Genomic DNA, 18,448 nt, shown 5'->3' with positions numbered 1-18,448 from the left:
ATCAAAATCACGAAGTAATTTCTGGATGTCAGGATTCCACTATCAGAAATAGCTCCAAGAAGTCTGCAACTCTAAGAAATGATGGCATATTATTATCACTTGGTTTTTCACTAAAAGTTCATTAATGAAATGGAAGAAAATAAGAAAGTACCTTTAACATCCAAATTGGATGAAAACATAGTATTTAGTAGTTTATGGATTTTATTTCCAATTAACTGGATCTTAGCTGAATAAACAGAATATCATAGCCACTGATAGGAAAATTTAAGGAAATGTTTCCATTTTATGCTATATTGCACCAATTATAGAATGTAAAATAATACTTGACAAGCTTTCTAACCTAGCAAATATAGTTGACATCTAAACAACGCAAAGGTTACAGGTGCCAAGACCCCACAGTTGAAAATGCTTGCAGAACTTTAGACTCCCCAAAATCTTAACTACTAACAGCCTATTGTTGACTGGCATTCTTAGCAATAACATAGTCAATTAATACGCATTTTATATTTTATATGCAATACATACTATACTCTTACAATAAAGTAAACTATGGAAAAGAAAATGTTATTAAGAAAACCATAAGGAAAAGCAAATACATTTACAGTACTGGATTGTAAGTGGACCCACGCAGTTCAAAACCGTGTTGGTTAAAGGGTCAGCTGTATTTTCACATTTGAATGTTACAGCTATTAAATACACTAACTCCTAGGATACGGTCCTAAAGCAACATTATTTTTTCCCCTATCGTCTTTTAAAATCCACTCTGTGAAGATTAGTGTTCTCCTGTCCCTAAGTAAGTCCTATAACTTTTCTAATCTAGTTTAGGTTACACACTCTCAATTGAACAATAGCCAATACTCTGAAAATGATTTGAAGTTGAGGCTTTTCCCTTACTCTAGCTCAGGCCTCCTACAGGACTACAGATTGAAAACCTGCAGTTGTGAGAGGGGTGGAAAGGTTGTGGCAGGCTTCATCTTCTTTGCCAGCATCATCGCCCTCTCTTCTTGACTTATCCAGGGTTGAAGCATGTAGGGAAGGCGAGAGGGAAGTAGGAAATTGTTACTCAACTATGCTCTTAAAATGACAGGGTGTGGGTGCACCCTGAAGCTGGGGCATAAAAAATTCCCTTGGGGCGCCTGGGTGGCTCAGTCAGTTGAGTGTCTGACTCTTAATTTCTACTCAAATCATGATCTCAGGATCCTGAGATTAAGCCTTCCACTGGGCTCTGAGCTAGTTGTGGAGCCTGCTTAAGATTCAGATTCTCTCCCCCTGTGCCCCTCCACCTCCCTCCCCATATGCACCGCCCTACACCTTAAAAAAAAAAAAAATTTTTTTTTAACTCCTTGCCTTTTCTCCTGGGCATTTTTATGGGTTCTTCTGAGATTGTTACCATCACTGTGGCTCTCCCACCTTAGTGCTTGTTATATACCCTTCTCTGGCTATTTTTGGTTCTTTGCTTATTAACTCCTGGAAGTTCAATCCCCATTGGAGTCTTATCCTTCTAAAGGCTCTCTTAGAAGGACCTAAAAAAATACCATTGACTCTTGGGGCCCTTATATAGTTCATAGGAAACTAACATCCTTTGCCTACACAGATTAGAAGATATAAGAGGACTCCACAAGACATTTTCACTATGTCCGCAGTCAGAAAACTCAACAGCCAGTCAGCCCACTGCTGTCCTTGAAACCTCATTAGAATTATAATACGAGCCACATTTGTAATCTTTAACCTTGTAGGAGCTTCCTTTTAAAAAATACAATAAAAAAAAAAACAGGTGAAATTAACAATATTATTTTATTCAATCTAATATGCCCCAAATATCATCATATAAACATTCAATCTACATTAAAAAATTAGCAAGACATTTTGCATCCATATTTGCACTACGTCTTAGTATTTTATACTTACAGCATATCTTAATTTGGACCAGCCACAATTCAAGTGCTCAATAGCTACATGTAGCTAATTTTAGATGGTGCAGCTTAAGATTTTGAAGGCATAGGTCAGACACCCATTCATAGTATCCCCACTAAGCCACAGAAGACATGTGACTCTCCAAATGGTCTACTGCTGAATTCTCTAAATGGAGAGGTATTTCAGAGAAAACAGCTCTACGTAGAAATCCTCCTTAATTACCAACATTCAACCTTTTATCAGCCTCTACATGCTGACTTTAAGAATCGCAAAGTATGTTTTCTCTCACTTCCCTTTTTAATAATAAATTTATTTTTTATTGGTGTTCAATTTACCAACATACAGAATAACACCCAGTGCTCATCCCATCAAGTGCCCCCCTCAGTGCCCGTCACCCATTCACCCCCAACCCCCGCCCTCCTCCCCTTCCACCACCCCTAGTTCGTTTCCCAGAGTTAGGAGTCTTTATGTTCTGTCTCCCTTTCTGGTATTTCCCACACATTTCTTCTCTCACTTCCCTTTTTAAATTCTGTCACAGTAGGTAGGGTCTGGTATGTCACTTGGGACTATACCTATATTGTTATATTGTTTTGGGGTCTTAGCCAACACTCCTATTTTTAACATTCTGCTACCTAAATATTTCAGTCATGTCTCAAGTTCTTGATGTTTCTGGCAATTTATTTTGGACTACAGTGATGACTTTCAATAACAATAGACGACTTTAAAACATTGCATAGTAATAATTGCCTTTATTAACCTTCCAAATAATTAAAATATCATTAAAAAACACAAGCAACTATAGGCTATGTATGATTGTAAGCATGTAAAGACAATGGTAAGACTGGCTGGTCCCCACCTACACTTTTAATTCTTTTATAATACTTACCTATTAAGGCTGTGGTAAACCGATTCATGGAGAGAGGTTCTAAGTACATTGGTCCTTCATAGGCAGACTCTAGTTCACTCCTGACATAGTCCCTGAATAAGTAAAATGGTAAGAATGTATTAGATACATTCCAAGCACATATGGAAAAGAGAAGTAGTTAAAGCACAGTATTCTTATAAAAAGCATATTATGTTAATAACACCTCTTTCCGCACGTATAGTAAGAAAAAGTTAAGTATAAAGAATTATATAAGGATGGACTTCATTTCCTTCTTCCATGAACTGGATCAGATTTACTAAAGGTGAATTTTACTACGTAGAAAAGACAGCCAAAGCTCCACTCTATGGGATTTTCTTTCTTCCCAAGGCCTTATAAAAAATTATTTCCAGTAAAAAAAGAACAGTTGATATGCCATTCCTCAACCCTACTACTTAACTGATATACTCAATAATATTACAACAAATTTCCCCTCTTTGGGCTCTCTTCCACCATCCCACCTATCTTATTTTCCCCAGTTTTATCCCCAATTGTACTCAGTTACAGGTAAATCACAAACTAGCTAGAAAACTGGCTCACAGCAAGACAATCCTTAAAAACTGTCACTTTGACTCTCAAGAATCTATAATTAGGGTTATAATATGTAAGCAAGCTACAGATTTATTTTGAAACAAATTTTAAATCACATCAAATATTCCTTTTAAAATTTATTTAACATGTGATTACTAAGAAGTAACAGGATTTAAGTAACAAAAACCTTTACACAACTAAGAAAACAGAACTTTGAGTGCACATCCAGGAAGCACAGAAAGGGAGAATTTATTATCAGTAAGCTAGATAATAACAATAGAAGACTATTGTCTTAAGTTCTTTTGACATCATAGTAGGGAAATTTGTGTTAAAAAAAATCCTCCTTTTCTTCACTTACTGAATGCTTTATTCACTGTATTTAAAACAGTTTGAATGTTTCTAGTATTTCTGAACAAACCCATGGCTGTATTTACTTTTTCCATGAAATTACTTCCTATTAGGCAATCAAGTTGAAATCCTTCAGTGTAGCATAGCCAAACAAGAAATGACTCTTACATAATTCACAAGGAGAGTACCGCCAAAAAAATCAAAATTAAAAACTACGATACATTTTATGAATGGAAGTAGTTTGGGGTACAATTATAAAATCAATAATGGCCCTAGATTCATAGGTGATTTAGTAATTTTACTCTATTACTCTATGATAACTATTTCTAACAAATAATATGTTAACAGTCCTTTTTACTAAAACTCTCAAAAAGAATGATTTTAACGCAGTGGTGGTCAACCAGGGGTGACTTTAACTCCAAGGGATATTTTGCAATGTTTGGAGACATTGTTAGTTGTCACAAATTAGAAGGGCTGGGCCTGCTAAAAGACCTAGGCTAACATGCTGCCACAATGTTCTACTGTGCATAGGATAGCACCCACAACAAAGGACTAGCCAGTCCAGAGGTCAGTGGTTGAAACCCTGTGAGAGGCATAAATGCTACACATGCAAATTACATGTAAATATCTGATGCCTACATTACTACATAATCATCAATGTAAAATTATCATATTTTATAAAGCTTTAAGACAGAAAACTAAAGAATTAAGAGAAATATGAACTTTAAAATGAAAACATATAAATACTACTTAACATATATGAAGTCTTTGAAAATGACTTCTGTAAGAAATAAATTTATATTTGAAAGAGCTCTGAGTCCTAGGTCTCTAAAAGCCACATAATTTCTTGTGAACACAGTAGATCCCTCTCCAATAGGTCCAATTATAAAGAGGGAAAACCCACCAAGACAAAGTGCAGATTGCTGCTTGCTGGGGGCTGGAGGCGAGAAAATGGAAAGGACACATAATGGGTACTGGTTTTTACCGTGGGGTTATGAAAATGTTCTGGAGTTAGATAAGGGTCATAGTGCATAACATTATGAATGTACTATATGCCAATGAATTATTCACTTTATTTTTTTATTTTTATTTTTTTTAAGATTTTATTTATTTATCTATGAGACAGAGAGAGAGAGGCAGAGACACAGGCAGAGGGAGAAGCAGGCTCCATGCAGGGAGCCCGATGCAGGACCCAATCCCAGGACTCCAGGATCATGACCTGGGCTGAAAGCAGGCACCAAACCCCTAAGTCACCCAGGGATCTCCGAATTATTCACTTTAAAGGTTACTTTTGTTTTACGTGAATTCAATAAAAAGGGAGTAGGGACGCCTATAAGAGCACTATTCCCTGGAAGAGCCAAAAAGTTGCTCCCCGAGGGCTCAGTCCCCAGATTTTTTTTTTCCCCAGCAGATCTCTTAAGGGGGTGGGGGTGGGAGGATTGCAGAGCTGGGTTCCCTGACATGTTTCCTTTCCCTTGTTTGCTTTTGTAATCCTATTACTGATATCTTATATATAACTCAGCAAAACCATTACTCTAGAAATTTCTTATTGCTGAGATATTTTTAATTACTTTGTATTATTTCCTAGCCTACCTTAGTTTATCTTCTTTTTTATAGCTTCTTTGCCTTTCTTTTAAGAATTCTAACTTCACATAACAAAACTTGTAAGGAAAATTAACAAGCTCTATACTTTTTCTTTTAAGCTCAAAAATTTACTGGGGGCACCTGGGTGGCTCAGTTCATGATCCCAGGGTCCTGGGATGGAGCCCCCAGTCAGGCTCCCTGCTCAGTAGGGGTCTGCTTTTCCTTATGCCTCTGCAGCTCCCCCCCACCCCCGCCGGTGTTCTCTTTCTTTCGCTCTCCCTGTCAAATAAATAAAATCTTTTAAAAAATAAGGTCTGTTTTTTTTTTTAAAAAAAGAATTTACTGTATACATAATATGTTGCTAGCACACTGCTAAACTTTGGGAATACTACAGCACACAAGAAACACATGTTAGCACGAGCTTACAAACCAGGAAGAGAAACACACATTAAACAAATTATTTAATCTAATCATTGCAATTTTATAAATGCTCTAAAAAATCGAGAATGATTTTCTTTTTACTTCTTTTTCAGTCTCTGTATTTCATGACTTTGTGATTTGACAAGATTATGGGATACTAAGGGAGAACTGCCTTCCAGAAGAATCATCCTTTAGGCCCTAATGACAACAACATGGTGTTACACGGTTTCCTCCCACTAACTCTCTGTGCTGCTTTCCTCCAGGACCATAAGAATAGCTCTCCTCAATGCTCCAACCTCCCCCATTACTGTGTGACCTGAGCCACTGGTCCAATCATCCTACCAAAGAAGTTAACACCTTCTCTAGGTACCTTAGACCCTTTCTCCTTTGGCTCAACTCCTGTCTCTCAAGACAGTCCTTCAGAATCTTCCCTGTTTGGCTGACTCACCAATAAATCCCCCCTCAGTAAAGAAGGCCATGCCAAGAAAGCCTGTAGTACTTCTATGGGCCAGCTGAGCCTGGCTTGCCAGAGCCAGGGCATTGGCTTCAGTAAATGCTAAACTACTGGTCTCACCAAGTAACCTCTACTGAGCTATCTCTTCTGAAAGAAGAACCCAGACATTGCATCCCAAAGTACACAGAAGAACTGTAATAGGAATCAATGTTTGAACAAAGATCTCTATATCTAAGTTATGAACAACTTCATGGCATCTTACTTGGACAATAAAAACTCTTGATTACTCAGTCTCTCAACAGAGTGGGTCATTCACAACATAAATAAACAAGACAGTAAAACCAAATAAGAAGGCTCCAGACAAGGAATTACCCAAATTCCATGAGTCATTTTAAGCCAAAAATTAATCTGATGCAAGAGTCATGAAATTCTAATTTTTAATAGAATTTAATAACTATTTTAAGACTGAATCAGATGAAATGTTCAAAAGTACTATTTGTTTTTTCAATTTAGAAGATTTAAATGGTAAAATGTATTAGGCTGGTCAGAAGCAAGAATCCCTGCTGTCTACTTATAACTGAATAAAATCTTTACCTTCTTAAACATTTTTCATTTGTGCAATTTGTACAATACTGACGATCAACCCTGAGCACTAATAAACTAAACACTTTGAAAATCTACTTCTCTTGTCCCCTGTGGTAGCCTATTATACAGCAATTGAAACTGTTTGGGGGCATAAGAATGTAGAAGATTGGATCCCTGGGTGGCTCAGCGGTTTAGCACCTGCCTTTGGCCCAGGGTGTGATCCTGAAACCCAGGATCAAGTCTCACATCAGGCTCCCTGCATGGAGCCTGCTTCTCCCTCTGCCTCTCTCTCTGTGTCTGTCATGAATAAATAAATAAAATCTTTAAAAAAAAAAAAAAAAAGAATGTAGGAGATATATGTAAAGAGCCTCAAGGATAGCTTGCAATTAGAAAAATTCTTGCTATAAAGAGAAGCATACAAGTTACAAAAAATAACAACAAAACCTAGAAGCTTACCAATTCACAACTGACCTGGTAACATCTCTTAAAGAGCCTGAACGACTTAGTATAATTTGTACATTCCGGCCACTTAAAGCTTTCAAACTGTAATTCTAAAGAAACCTAATCTACTTTTACAGAGAATAAAGTGGTGAACTCTCAAAGCTATCTTATGCAATATGTGCAAACAAAAGGCATTGCTCAATTTAAGGAATCCCAGATACTCAGATTTTCTAGCACCTGTATTTGAGTACCTACTATACCCTAAACAATGTGCTAGTAACTGAATAGTTCATTTACCCTGGGCTCAATTATTTAAATCATCTCTGCCTCCCTGCTTCTCTCTTTAGCTTCTTTCTGACCCCTCACTGAAATATTTAGTGCCTGGATCTGATAATGTTCAAAAGAAGAAAATTTATCAAATACTGAAATGAGTCTATTTTATTCCTGTCAAAATTAAAAGCAGAGTATATAATGACAAAACTCATTTTATTAATTCCTTTATTTAACAGCAGTTAAATTTAAATTGTGTTACCCAGGAAAAAGAAAAGAAAAGAGAAAAAGAAAAAGAAAGAAATGAATGTTGTTACTCAGAAAAGCACATTTGGCAATTAGGGACACTCTGGTTTCACAATTGCTAGAAATGGGGTGCTATATGATCTAGAGGGCAGAGGCAGTAACATACACACAAGATTGCCCCCACAGCAAAGCATGACCTGGCCTAAAATGCTAATAGTCCTGTAATAGAGAAACCTTAAATGAGACAAACTTTCATAAAATGGGTAGCCAATAATCTGTATTTTACATATAAATAATTCTTGGTAAAATTTTACATTTGAAACCCTACTTACATACCAAGGCAGGATAAAAAGGAGGATACTTTTAATATTGTGAAACCCATGGGCTCTTAATTCAACTCATACACACATAAAATGGACACGTTGGTTCATAAATCAAACAGTAAGACAAGGAATTCAATACTGGAATTTAAAAATTTTAGAGAAAAACACACAACTGTGTTGTAAATCAAGACCATACCCTTGCAGGAATGGTCCTATCAGTTGTAGAGTTTTTCTTTCTTCCCCTATAGTTCTGGATAGTCTCAATTTGAAAGCAGGATTGAAACTGGAAAATACATTCCTTATATTACTCAAAATGAAAAACACAGTTTAGTACTTTTAAGAGTTCAAGAACCTGAAATTTATCTAATTTTAATCAGTTCAAACAGAATATTAAATGTCCATACTATGTGACCTGAGACCATGGATTTTCTAAAGTTTAATTCCTATGAACTACAAGCAATATCCATTCTAGACATATTCTACACAAGTTTATTTTTCTAAACACGTTTTTATTCATTTAAGGGTAATCAGCTTCATTATTTGAGTACATGTCTTTTTTAAGATTTTATATATTAATTTGAGAGAAAGAAAGAGAGAGGGAGGGTGGGGAGGGACAGAAGGAATAGCTGACTCTCCAATGAGTGGATGTAGGGCTCAATCCCAGGACCCCGAGAAATCATAATCTAAACCAAAGGCAGATGCTTAACCAACTGAGCCACCCAGACACCCCTATTTGAGTACACGTCTTAAGGGAAAACAGAAACCCAGCTTTTCAAGAGCTTATGAATTTTTTTTTTTAAGATTTTATTTACTTATTCATTTGGCAGAGAGAGAGAAACAGCACACGCACGCATGAGAGAATGCACAAGCAGGGGGAGCAGCAGAGGGAGAGGGAGAAGCAGGCTCTCTGCTGAGCAAGGGAGCCCTATGCAGAGCAGTATCCCAGGACCCTGGGATCATAACCTGAGCAGAAGGCAGCCGGCTGCTCAATCGACTAAGCCACTCAGGTACCCCAAGAGCTTATGAAATTTTCAGTTTAAGAAATTAGTAACTGCAAATGACTTTTTATATAGTCCGTTTCTGAAGTACTGAACTAATTAAATTATCCAAGTACTGATTCTCCTTAATACCATACTACACATTGCCTTAATATAACTAGACTGGTAAAAAATATTTGTAAATCATGTAACTGATAAAAGACTTCTATCTAGAATTGAGTTGTATTACAACCCAGTAATAATAATAATTAAAAAAAAAAAGACAACCCAATTAAACACCTGGCAAAGAATCTGAATAAACATTTTTCTAAAAAAGATTTACAAATGGTTAATGAACACATGAAAAGATGCTCAATACCATCAGCCATCAGGGAAGTGCAAATCAAAATCAGATGGAATATCACATCACACTCACTATGATAGCTATACTAACAAAGACTTATCAATAAGTATTGGCAAGGATGTGGAGAAATTGGAACCCTCATATATTGCTGGTAAAAATAATATAGCTGCTTTAGAAAAGAGTTCAGCAGGGGCGCGTGGCTGGCTTAGTGGGTACAGCATGCAACTCTTGATCTCAGGGTTGTAGGTTTGAGCCCCATGTAGTGTAAAGATTACTTAAAAATAAAATCTTTAAAAAGGAAAATACTATGGCAGTTCCTTAAAAGGTTAAACACAAATATCTTATGATCCAGCAATTCCACCCCAAAGTCATATGCCCCAGGAAAAAAGTATGCCCACACAACACCTACCCATAATGTTCACAGCACTACTTATAATAGCCAAAAAGTGGAAAGAACCCATGTTCATCAATAGATGGATGAACAAAACATGGTATATTCGTACAATAGAATATGATTTGGACAGAAAAAGTAGTAATACACGCTACACCATAGACGAACCTTGAAAACATGCTAAGTGAAAGAAGCCAGGCACAAAGGACCACATACTGTATGTATCTGTATGAAATGTCCACAATAGGCCAATCCATAGAGTCAGAAAATAGACTGACAGTTGCCTAAGCTTGGGGGGAAAGGGACCGATGGAAAATGGGGAGTGACTGCTGATGGGTACAGGGTTTCTTTTTGGAGTGATGAAAATGTTCTAAAATCAATCATAGTGATGGTCTGTATAATTCTGTAAATGTACTAAAGCCACTGAGCTATATCCTTTAAATAGGTATGTAAATTTTATCTCAATAAAGCTGTTAAAGAAAAAGATAGTTATAAGGTTGCTACATGAAATCTGAACCATTACGTTTTCTAAAACTAAAAAACTTCAGCCTTAAAATTTTATAAATGTAATATTCAAGCCTCAATATTTATAAATGTGACATATTATGAATAATTCAAGGGTAACACATCTTTGCTAACCTTTTCTAAGACAGCATCATTTAGTATAAATTATACTAAGAAAAGAAATTCTCAACACACCATTTCTTGAAATTTGTTAGGTTAATATCAAAACTAACACCTTAAGATGGACATTGTCTTCCTTTTACATTTTCAAAGAAGCAACTTGCCAAGGTAACATAGGGAAACTAGTTCGTACTCAGTCTAATTCTAGAATTTATTTTCTTTCCACTAACCATGCTGCCTCCCTGGGAATAAACTACCAATTAGAAAAATCTACAATCAAGTTAAAGTCTGGGATTGTTCCTCCCAGCTATTTGCCCACTTTGGTTTTTTCTTCTATAAATATGAAAGGATTACTAAAAAGGATCTAAATGAAATAAAAAATAGGAAATGATTTGTACACTCTAAAATTTAAATACAGCTGCGATTAAAGTACATTTGATTTTGTAATAATAAAAACAAACTTTTTTTTTTTTAAGATTTTATTTATTCATGAGACACACAAAGAGAGAGAGAGGCAGAGACACAGGCAGAGGGAGAAGCAGGCTCCACACAGGGAGCCCAACGTGGGACTCGATCCCGGGTCCCCAGGATCAGGCCCTGGACGGAATGGGGCGCTAAACCGCTGAGCCACCCAGGCTGCCCAATAAAAACAAACTTTAAACATTAGAAAAAACATTTCCATAAATTAAACGTCTAAAGTTAAAACTGCCACCAGAAAAATGGTCAGAAAAAGGTTTGTATTCAGCTCTGACATGTCAGGGCTCTGTTTATACTTACATAATAGAATTCTGACCTCTGAAAAAGCCTGGATGGTAATACTATATATACATATAAAAACAGAGCTACATGCCTTCGGCCATCACTATACCACTAAACCACATAGAAACCAAAAAAGCATGAAGGAAAGTACAGGATCATTGTTTTCTCACCCAGAATTATAACTAATAAAAGCAACAATTTTCATAACCCTACCTTCAAGTTTAGAATTTTAAAAAATAATCGAAGAAACTACATCAACTCTAAAAAGCTATCATTATATAGCTCTATCATAAAATACTCTGATTTAAAGTCATTTTTTAAAGAATGCTCATAAAAGACTTCTACATAATAAAAAAGACATGTTAGTTAAAATTCACTGAACAGAGGGGTGGCCTGGATGGCTTAATGAGTTGATCATCTGACTCTTGATTTTGGTTTGGGTCATGGTATCAAACGCCATCATGGGGTAAATGCTCCATGTGGAGTCTGCTTGTCCCTCTCCCTTCCCTTGTGCTCTCCCTTACCCATTTGCTCACTCAAGCTCTTATTCTCTCTTTAAAAAAAAAAAATTCACTGATCACTACACCCAAAAACCAATCCAATTAAAAAATGGGCAGAAGACATGAATAGTCATTTCTCCAAAGATATACAGATGGCCAACAGGCACATGAAAAGATGTTCAAGATCACTCATCAGCAGGGAAATACAAATCAAAACTACAGAGAGATACCACTTCACACCTGTCAGAATGGCTAAATTAAAACACAAGAAACAACAAGTGTTGGCAGGAATGTGGAGAAAAAGGAACCCTCCTGCACTGTTGGTCAGAATGCAAACCGTTGCAACTACTCTGGAAAACACTATGGTGGTTCCTCAAAAAATTAAAAATAGAACTACCCCATGATCCAGTAATCCCACTATTGGGTATTTACAGTAGAATACAAAGACACTAATTCAAAAGGATATATGCACCCCTATGTTTACTGTGTCATTATTTACAACAGCCAAATTATGGAAGCAGCCCAAGTGTCCATTGACGGATAAATGGATAAAGAAGATGTGGTGTATGTGCATGCATACACATACATACATACAACACAAACACACCACCCAGAATATTATTCAGCCACAAAAAAAAAAAAAAAAGAAAGAAAGAAATCTTGCCATCTGCAACTACATGGATGGAGCTATCAAGTATAATAATAAATAAAATAGAGAAATACAGATACCATATGGTTTCACTCATATGTGGCATTTAAGTAATAAAACAAAGGGGAAAAAAGAGACAAATCAAGACAGAGTCAACTATGGAGAATAAACTGAAAGTTACCAGAGGGGAGGTGGGCAGGGGTAGGGAAGATGGGTGAAATAAGTGATGGGTATTAAACAGTATACTTACCATGATGAGTACTGAGTACTGTGTATAGAATTGCTGAATCACTATATTCTATACCTAAAACTAACATAACACTGTATATTAACTGTATTGGAATTAAAACTTAAAAAAAAAAAAAGGAAAAAAGTCATTGAGCTCTACACTCAACTACTCTAAGAGCTTTATATCCTTTATCTTACTGAATCTTTACAATAGTCCCTTACGATATTACTACCACTTTGTAGATTAAGGAAAAGGAGACCTATCTCTCTAATAAGTGACACAAAGGTTATATTGTAGTAAATAAGGAACACAGAATTCGAAATTCTCCAGTCACCACGCACTTATCCAAAAGATATGGCACTCTTAGGTGGCTAGGCACTCATCTACACAAAAAAAATTATGAATCAGAAGCCTATCTACTGGGATCCCTGGGTGGCTCAGCGGTTTGGCGCCCGCCTTTGGCCCAGGGCGTGATCCTGGAGGCCCGGGATCAAGTCCCACATCAGGCTCCCTGTGTGGATGGAGCCTGCTTCTCCCTCTGCCTGTGTCTCTGCCTCTCTCTCTCTGTGTCTCTTAAGAATAAATAAATAAAACCTTTAAAAAAAAAAAAAAAAAGCCTATCTACTCTACTGCATTATACTCTACAGATAGAATTTTTGCTTAAAAATGAATAAAGATAGAGAAATGTCTCTACCTTGAGCTTGAGCTCAGATTCAGAGGTATCTTGGGCAAAGCCACAGGAACAGACTGTGTCAGGGTTTGGGACTGGTGGTACTGCAATAGGAAGGACACCATGTTGTCTGTTATTACTGGTCCCTGAACTATTTTAAACTATGTGGAGAAAGATGCTCCAAATCTACTTCATGCTCCCATGAAAGAGTCCAAGACACAGGGACACACCTGTGTGATACAAAATTAGAAAACCCATGCCTTCAATTTAAAGTAAAACAGTTCAGTTTCAAGCACTGTTACGATTATAAAAAATGTAGCCCTACTCTGGCAGCTCCAGATTTTCCAACTTTGACACCCAGCGACATGCCCTGGGCAAAACAGCAAAAGTTAGAGAGCAAAACACCACCTTCCAGGCATCATTTTGAGAAGAGGAAACTGATCAGAGAGGAACAAAGGAGTGGAAAATGAAAAGACTGAGTTTCTACAGAATACTATAGAGCCTTTAAGAAATAACTGGATGAAGTATTACGAAGGATGAAAGTCTTTCTTCAACAAGAGGGGCCAAGAGTCAGTGACTATTGTTATTTAAACTCTTTTGTATCCATGAAAGTGGTGAAAACTGGAAGGTATTAAAAAAAATTGAGGAAATGCCAGAATTTTAATAGGTTTATCTCTGAGTAGCATAATTTCAGGTGATTGTTACTGCCTTTAAATGTTCTCTATTTCCCAAAAGTCATCAACAACGAACAGTATTATTTTATAATCAGAGAGTAGAAAAGGTTTCTATGTCAATTCAATTCTACTAATATAAAAATGCTGTTTTAAGATTAATTTTAAGATTCATTAAATGCCAATACCAGAATCTGTTTTTCAAAACTACAGAAAGCTACATCTTTTTATACATGCAAAGTAACCATCACTCTTTTTAGGATTGGGAGTATATTTCATTATGGTTATACATTTCAGTTAAGACAAAAGAAATTAGAGGAGCCTGGGCGACTCAGTCAGGTAAATGTCCAACTCTTGATTTTGGCTCAGGCCACGATCTTAGGGTCATGAGATCAAGTCCTGCATGGGACTCCATGCTGGATGTGGAGTCTGCTTAAGATTCTCTCCCTCTCCTTCTGGCCCTGCCCCCCACCAACTTGCACCTGCACTCTCTCTAAAAAAAAAAAAAGAGAGAGAGAGAGAGAGAGAAAATTATACCTCCCAAATCTATTTATACCTCTATTACATTTATTGTGTGGGCTTTTGGTTCTCCAGTATTTTAACATTCTTGCTCCAAAGTAGGAAGTTCATTTTCACTGGCAAATCACAGTCTTAAAATTTAGGACTAGCAGACCTATGTAAACACAGTATTACTAAAGATGCAGAATTCTGAGCTATACCATGAACCTCATCAAATAAATCATATAAATCATCCACTATATACATGGCTGCACTGTTTCTTATGCAGCATAAACTGACTTCGTAAAATGATGAAAGTAATCAAGTCCATAACTGTTAAATGTTCTATGGCTTATCTTCAGAAATTCTTTTCTTAGGTAATATAGAAAAGCTCCTAAGTATCTCTGTAAACATAATCTTAGGGCCCATTTCATATTTGGATTGTTTTTCAAAGCAGGAAATAAAATTTGAAGCACAACCCCAGCTATTAATTCTATACAGTAATATTTACTTAGAAAACAAATATCAAAAAAACTGTTTTGGATATTTAGCAAAGCCTCAGCTTCTTAACAGTGTTCATAAGAAAAGTATTTTATCAGTACTGAAAAACTTCAAATTTAGTCATACATTTCGAAAGCAAGGTCACATTCTTACCTAGAGATTTGATGTCCAGCATAGAGGAGCAGGGCAGTCAAAAAATACAGGTAAAGTTGAACCAGATGCTGCCTGGGCAAGGTTAGTAACACAACACTTAATATATAACCTGTAGTAGAAAAAAAGAGATTATAAATAAAAAATGATTCTAATTCAGTCTCCCAAATAATTACACATAAAAAGAATTTGAAGTAAATTACTTTCCAATTAGGTTTCAACAACCTTGAGGTTTTTTACTTCACTATCAAAATAAGTTTAATACAGTATAAATCAGTATAGATGTTCTGTTGAAAAGAAAGCAGTTTTCACTTTCTTGGTAGATTTTTCTACTTTATAATCAAAACAACACACAAAGGTACACCAGGACTCCTCTCATTACCTACCTTTCCTTGATGTCCACTTACTAGTTCTACATCAATTCTGTCATTCTCTAGTCCCAGAGGAAGAACTGTCCGTAATGTCCCTCTCTAAAGCTGCCTCTTCCACTTGACTCAAGATCTTATTTTTCCAACTCCTGAACAACCTCTATCTCCTGTATCTTTCAACATTCCCTGACACCAGTGCACGCCTTTCTTTTCAAAGGATGTAGAGGGCTCTTATTCTAATCTTGAAGAAAAACCTCTTTGTGCTGATTTTTCCTTTTTCTATTACCTACCTTTCTCATTCCACTGACAAATGTTATAAACTACCTCTACCAATGCTTCTGTTTTCTAACCATCCACTCTTCCCACTTTATCCTCTACAAAATCTCTATGAGCCCTCTTTACCCTTCCACTCTAAAGAACCTCAGAAGTCAACCACTGCCAACTTGTTAAATCCAAAACATCCTGCTTATCCTTGTGCCAGCACAACTTTTTGAGGCTGGTTGCACCTGAAGCAACCAAACTCAAAATTGGCTCTGTGGATTTCCTCTAAATCTCCACTTTCTTTTTACTCTCTCAAATAAACATAGGAAATCTAGTCCCTGAATAATTGCTTTTCTCTCTATAAAGTTTCTCAAAGAATTTATGCTGTTGCTTAGAATATACCATTCCAAATGTATATTATCAATAAAGTTACTGAAAACCTACCTACTACACACACACACACACACACACACACACACACAAAGTAATCATTTCTTATTCTAAGCAGACATCTCCTACCTTATGATGCCAGAGATATATTCCACTTAAATGTTCTCATGCATGTGTACAAACTGAACTTCCTACCTCCTCCTTCAACAGGCTAGCTCACTCTTTCTCCTAAATCCCATTCACTCTGACTCAAACCCAAGTTATCTTTTTAATGTCATCACCAATCTAGACTCTACTTATTAATGAGTCTTTATTAGGGCATGGATATCCCTAATAATACCTCTCAGGCTTAAAGCTAAAGAATTAATCATACTTAAAGCTAGAGAAACAGGGGCAATATGCTAGGGACTAAAGAGGTAGAATTCAGATTTCCCCACACATCTAACTTTAAGAACAATCCAACAAAAACAGAGAGAAGTATTTCTATTTTTTTAATTTCTTAAAATAATTTTTCTAGGGATCCTTGGGTGGCGCAGCGGTTTTGTATTTTGTATTTTGTATTTAAAGGGATGTTTATTTAGCAAGCATGTTTAGTGTTTGTGGCTGAAGGATTCAATCTATTGCATGAAACGTCTCCTTAAATTCTTTTAATGAACTATCATATCTCTTTCCAAGTATTATCTTTCCCTTTTCGTGTAGATCTCATAAAACAGCTGCCAAATCCTCTAGACCGAACATACTGATTTCATTCATTCTTTCAATTATCCAGTCACTCAACCAATTATTACATGTAAAGTGTGATCCATATGCATTCCTAGACATGGAAGACCCAAGAATAAAGTAATCACAGTCTAGTGAAAAAATAAACATGGACAAAAGTATGATACAATATTGGTGCTGTAATAAACCAATAGCAGAAGGGCTATGGTTGGTTAAATGATTAAGTTTGACCTGGACCTAGAAGGGTGAATGGATCTTCACAGGCCAAGAAAAAAGCAGCAGCAATCTGGGAAAAGAGAATGGCAGGAATGAAAACCAAAGGACATTTTCGGGAAACAATAAACTTAGTAGGCTAAAATACAATTTGGTGTAAATAAAAAAGTACTGGCAGATGATACCAACAGATCTGGTGACTAATGCCTCAATATAAATATATATAATAATAAGGAGGTTAGACTGTGCTAACAGTTCTCAAGTCTTTTAGATATACTTAAAGTAAGAAGCCAAAAAAAAACAAAACAAAAAACCCTATGGCTCATCTATATCCTCTTTCACATTCCAGTGGAAAAGTAACTTTGATAAAATATATCACACAAGAAGAATCTTTTTTTTTTATTTTTTAAATTTATTTATGATAGTCACACAGAGAGAGAGAGAGAGAGAGAGAGAGGCAGAGACATAGACAGAGGGAGAAGCAGGCTCCATGCACCGGGAGCCCGACGTGGGATTCGATCCCGGGTCTCCAGGATCGCGCCCTGGGCCAAAGGCAGGCGCTGAACTGCTGCGCCACCCAGGGATCCCCACACAAGAAGAATCTTAAGGAATTATTAATACTGCTAAAGCAAAACAGTATAAGTTATTTGAACTGAACCACAATATGCATATAATTTAATCATTTGAAAAACACAAGCCGAAAAAAGAAAAACACCAGCCAAAACTATTGCTGATGCAAATATGCATCACTATTCATTCTAACAAACCTCAACAACCTCAACTGATAATGATGAAGCTAACCCAACAGTAATTTATAATTAAAACGCAAGGCCAGCAGCATTTAAAAATAATGACCTACCTAAAATAACATTAATGAATGCTCCTAACAAAATGCAAGAATTTCTGCTATTTAAAGGTGATTTTAGGGCAGCTCGGGTGGCTCAGCGGTTTAGCACCACCTTCAGCCCAGGGCCTGATCCTGGAGACCCAGGATCGAGTCCTGCGTCGGGCTCCCTGCATGGAGCCTGCTTCTCCCTCTGCCTGTGTCTCTGCCTCTCTTTCTCTGTGTCTCTCATGAATAAATAAATAAAATCCTTGTAAAAAATAAAAATAAAAAAAAATAAAGGTGATTTTAGTAGTGGGGGAAAAAATGAGGACCTGGAATAAATCAGCAGCTTTGGTATGGAGTTGGCAGGATCAGCTATGAGATACATATTTGAATAAGTCTCAGTGGTTATCTATGGGTGAGTGGTTGAGAACAAGGAAGTGAAGATGAGTCTGATGTTTTAGCTTGAGAAGTAATCAAGAGGACAACTTTGCTATTAAGATAGGAAACACAGAAGGAGGAGGAGGTTTGAGTTAAAAATGATAAAGATGAGTTTAGTAATCACAAATTGAAGTGTGTACAGAATATTTAGGTGGAGATGCTGAACAGTAATTAGAAATCCATTCAGTACCAGGCACAAGCTAGGTGC

At 36.5% G+C, this 18,448-nt stretch overlaps 1 protein-coding gene across 1 annotated transcript in view; it reads right to left on the bottom strand.

The window, feature by feature from the left end:
* The window catches only part of RNF145 (ring finger protein 145), a 57,867-nt gene that overhangs the window by 27,215 nt on the left and 12,204 nt on the right, over positions 1-18,448 (bottom strand). The window contains exons 3-4 of the mRNA XM_072756732.1: positions 15,025-15,133; positions 2,801-2,892 (exon numbers count right to left, since the gene is read on the bottom strand). Of these exons, the coding sequence (XP_072612833.1) occupies positions 2,801-2,892; positions 15,025-15,133 (201 nt within the window). The remainder of the gene's footprint in view (positions 1-2,800; positions 2,893-15,024; positions 15,134-18,448) is intronic.

The sequence above is a fragment of the Vulpes vulpes genome, chromosome 4 (assembly GCF_048418805.1).
Source record: "Vulpes vulpes isolate BD-2025 chromosome 4, VulVul3, whole genome shotgun sequence".
NCBI classification, from domain to species: Eukaryota; Metazoa; Chordata; class Mammalia; order Carnivora; family Canidae; genus Vulpes; species Vulpes vulpes.
This window is presented reverse-complemented; position numbering and strand designations above follow the sequence as displayed.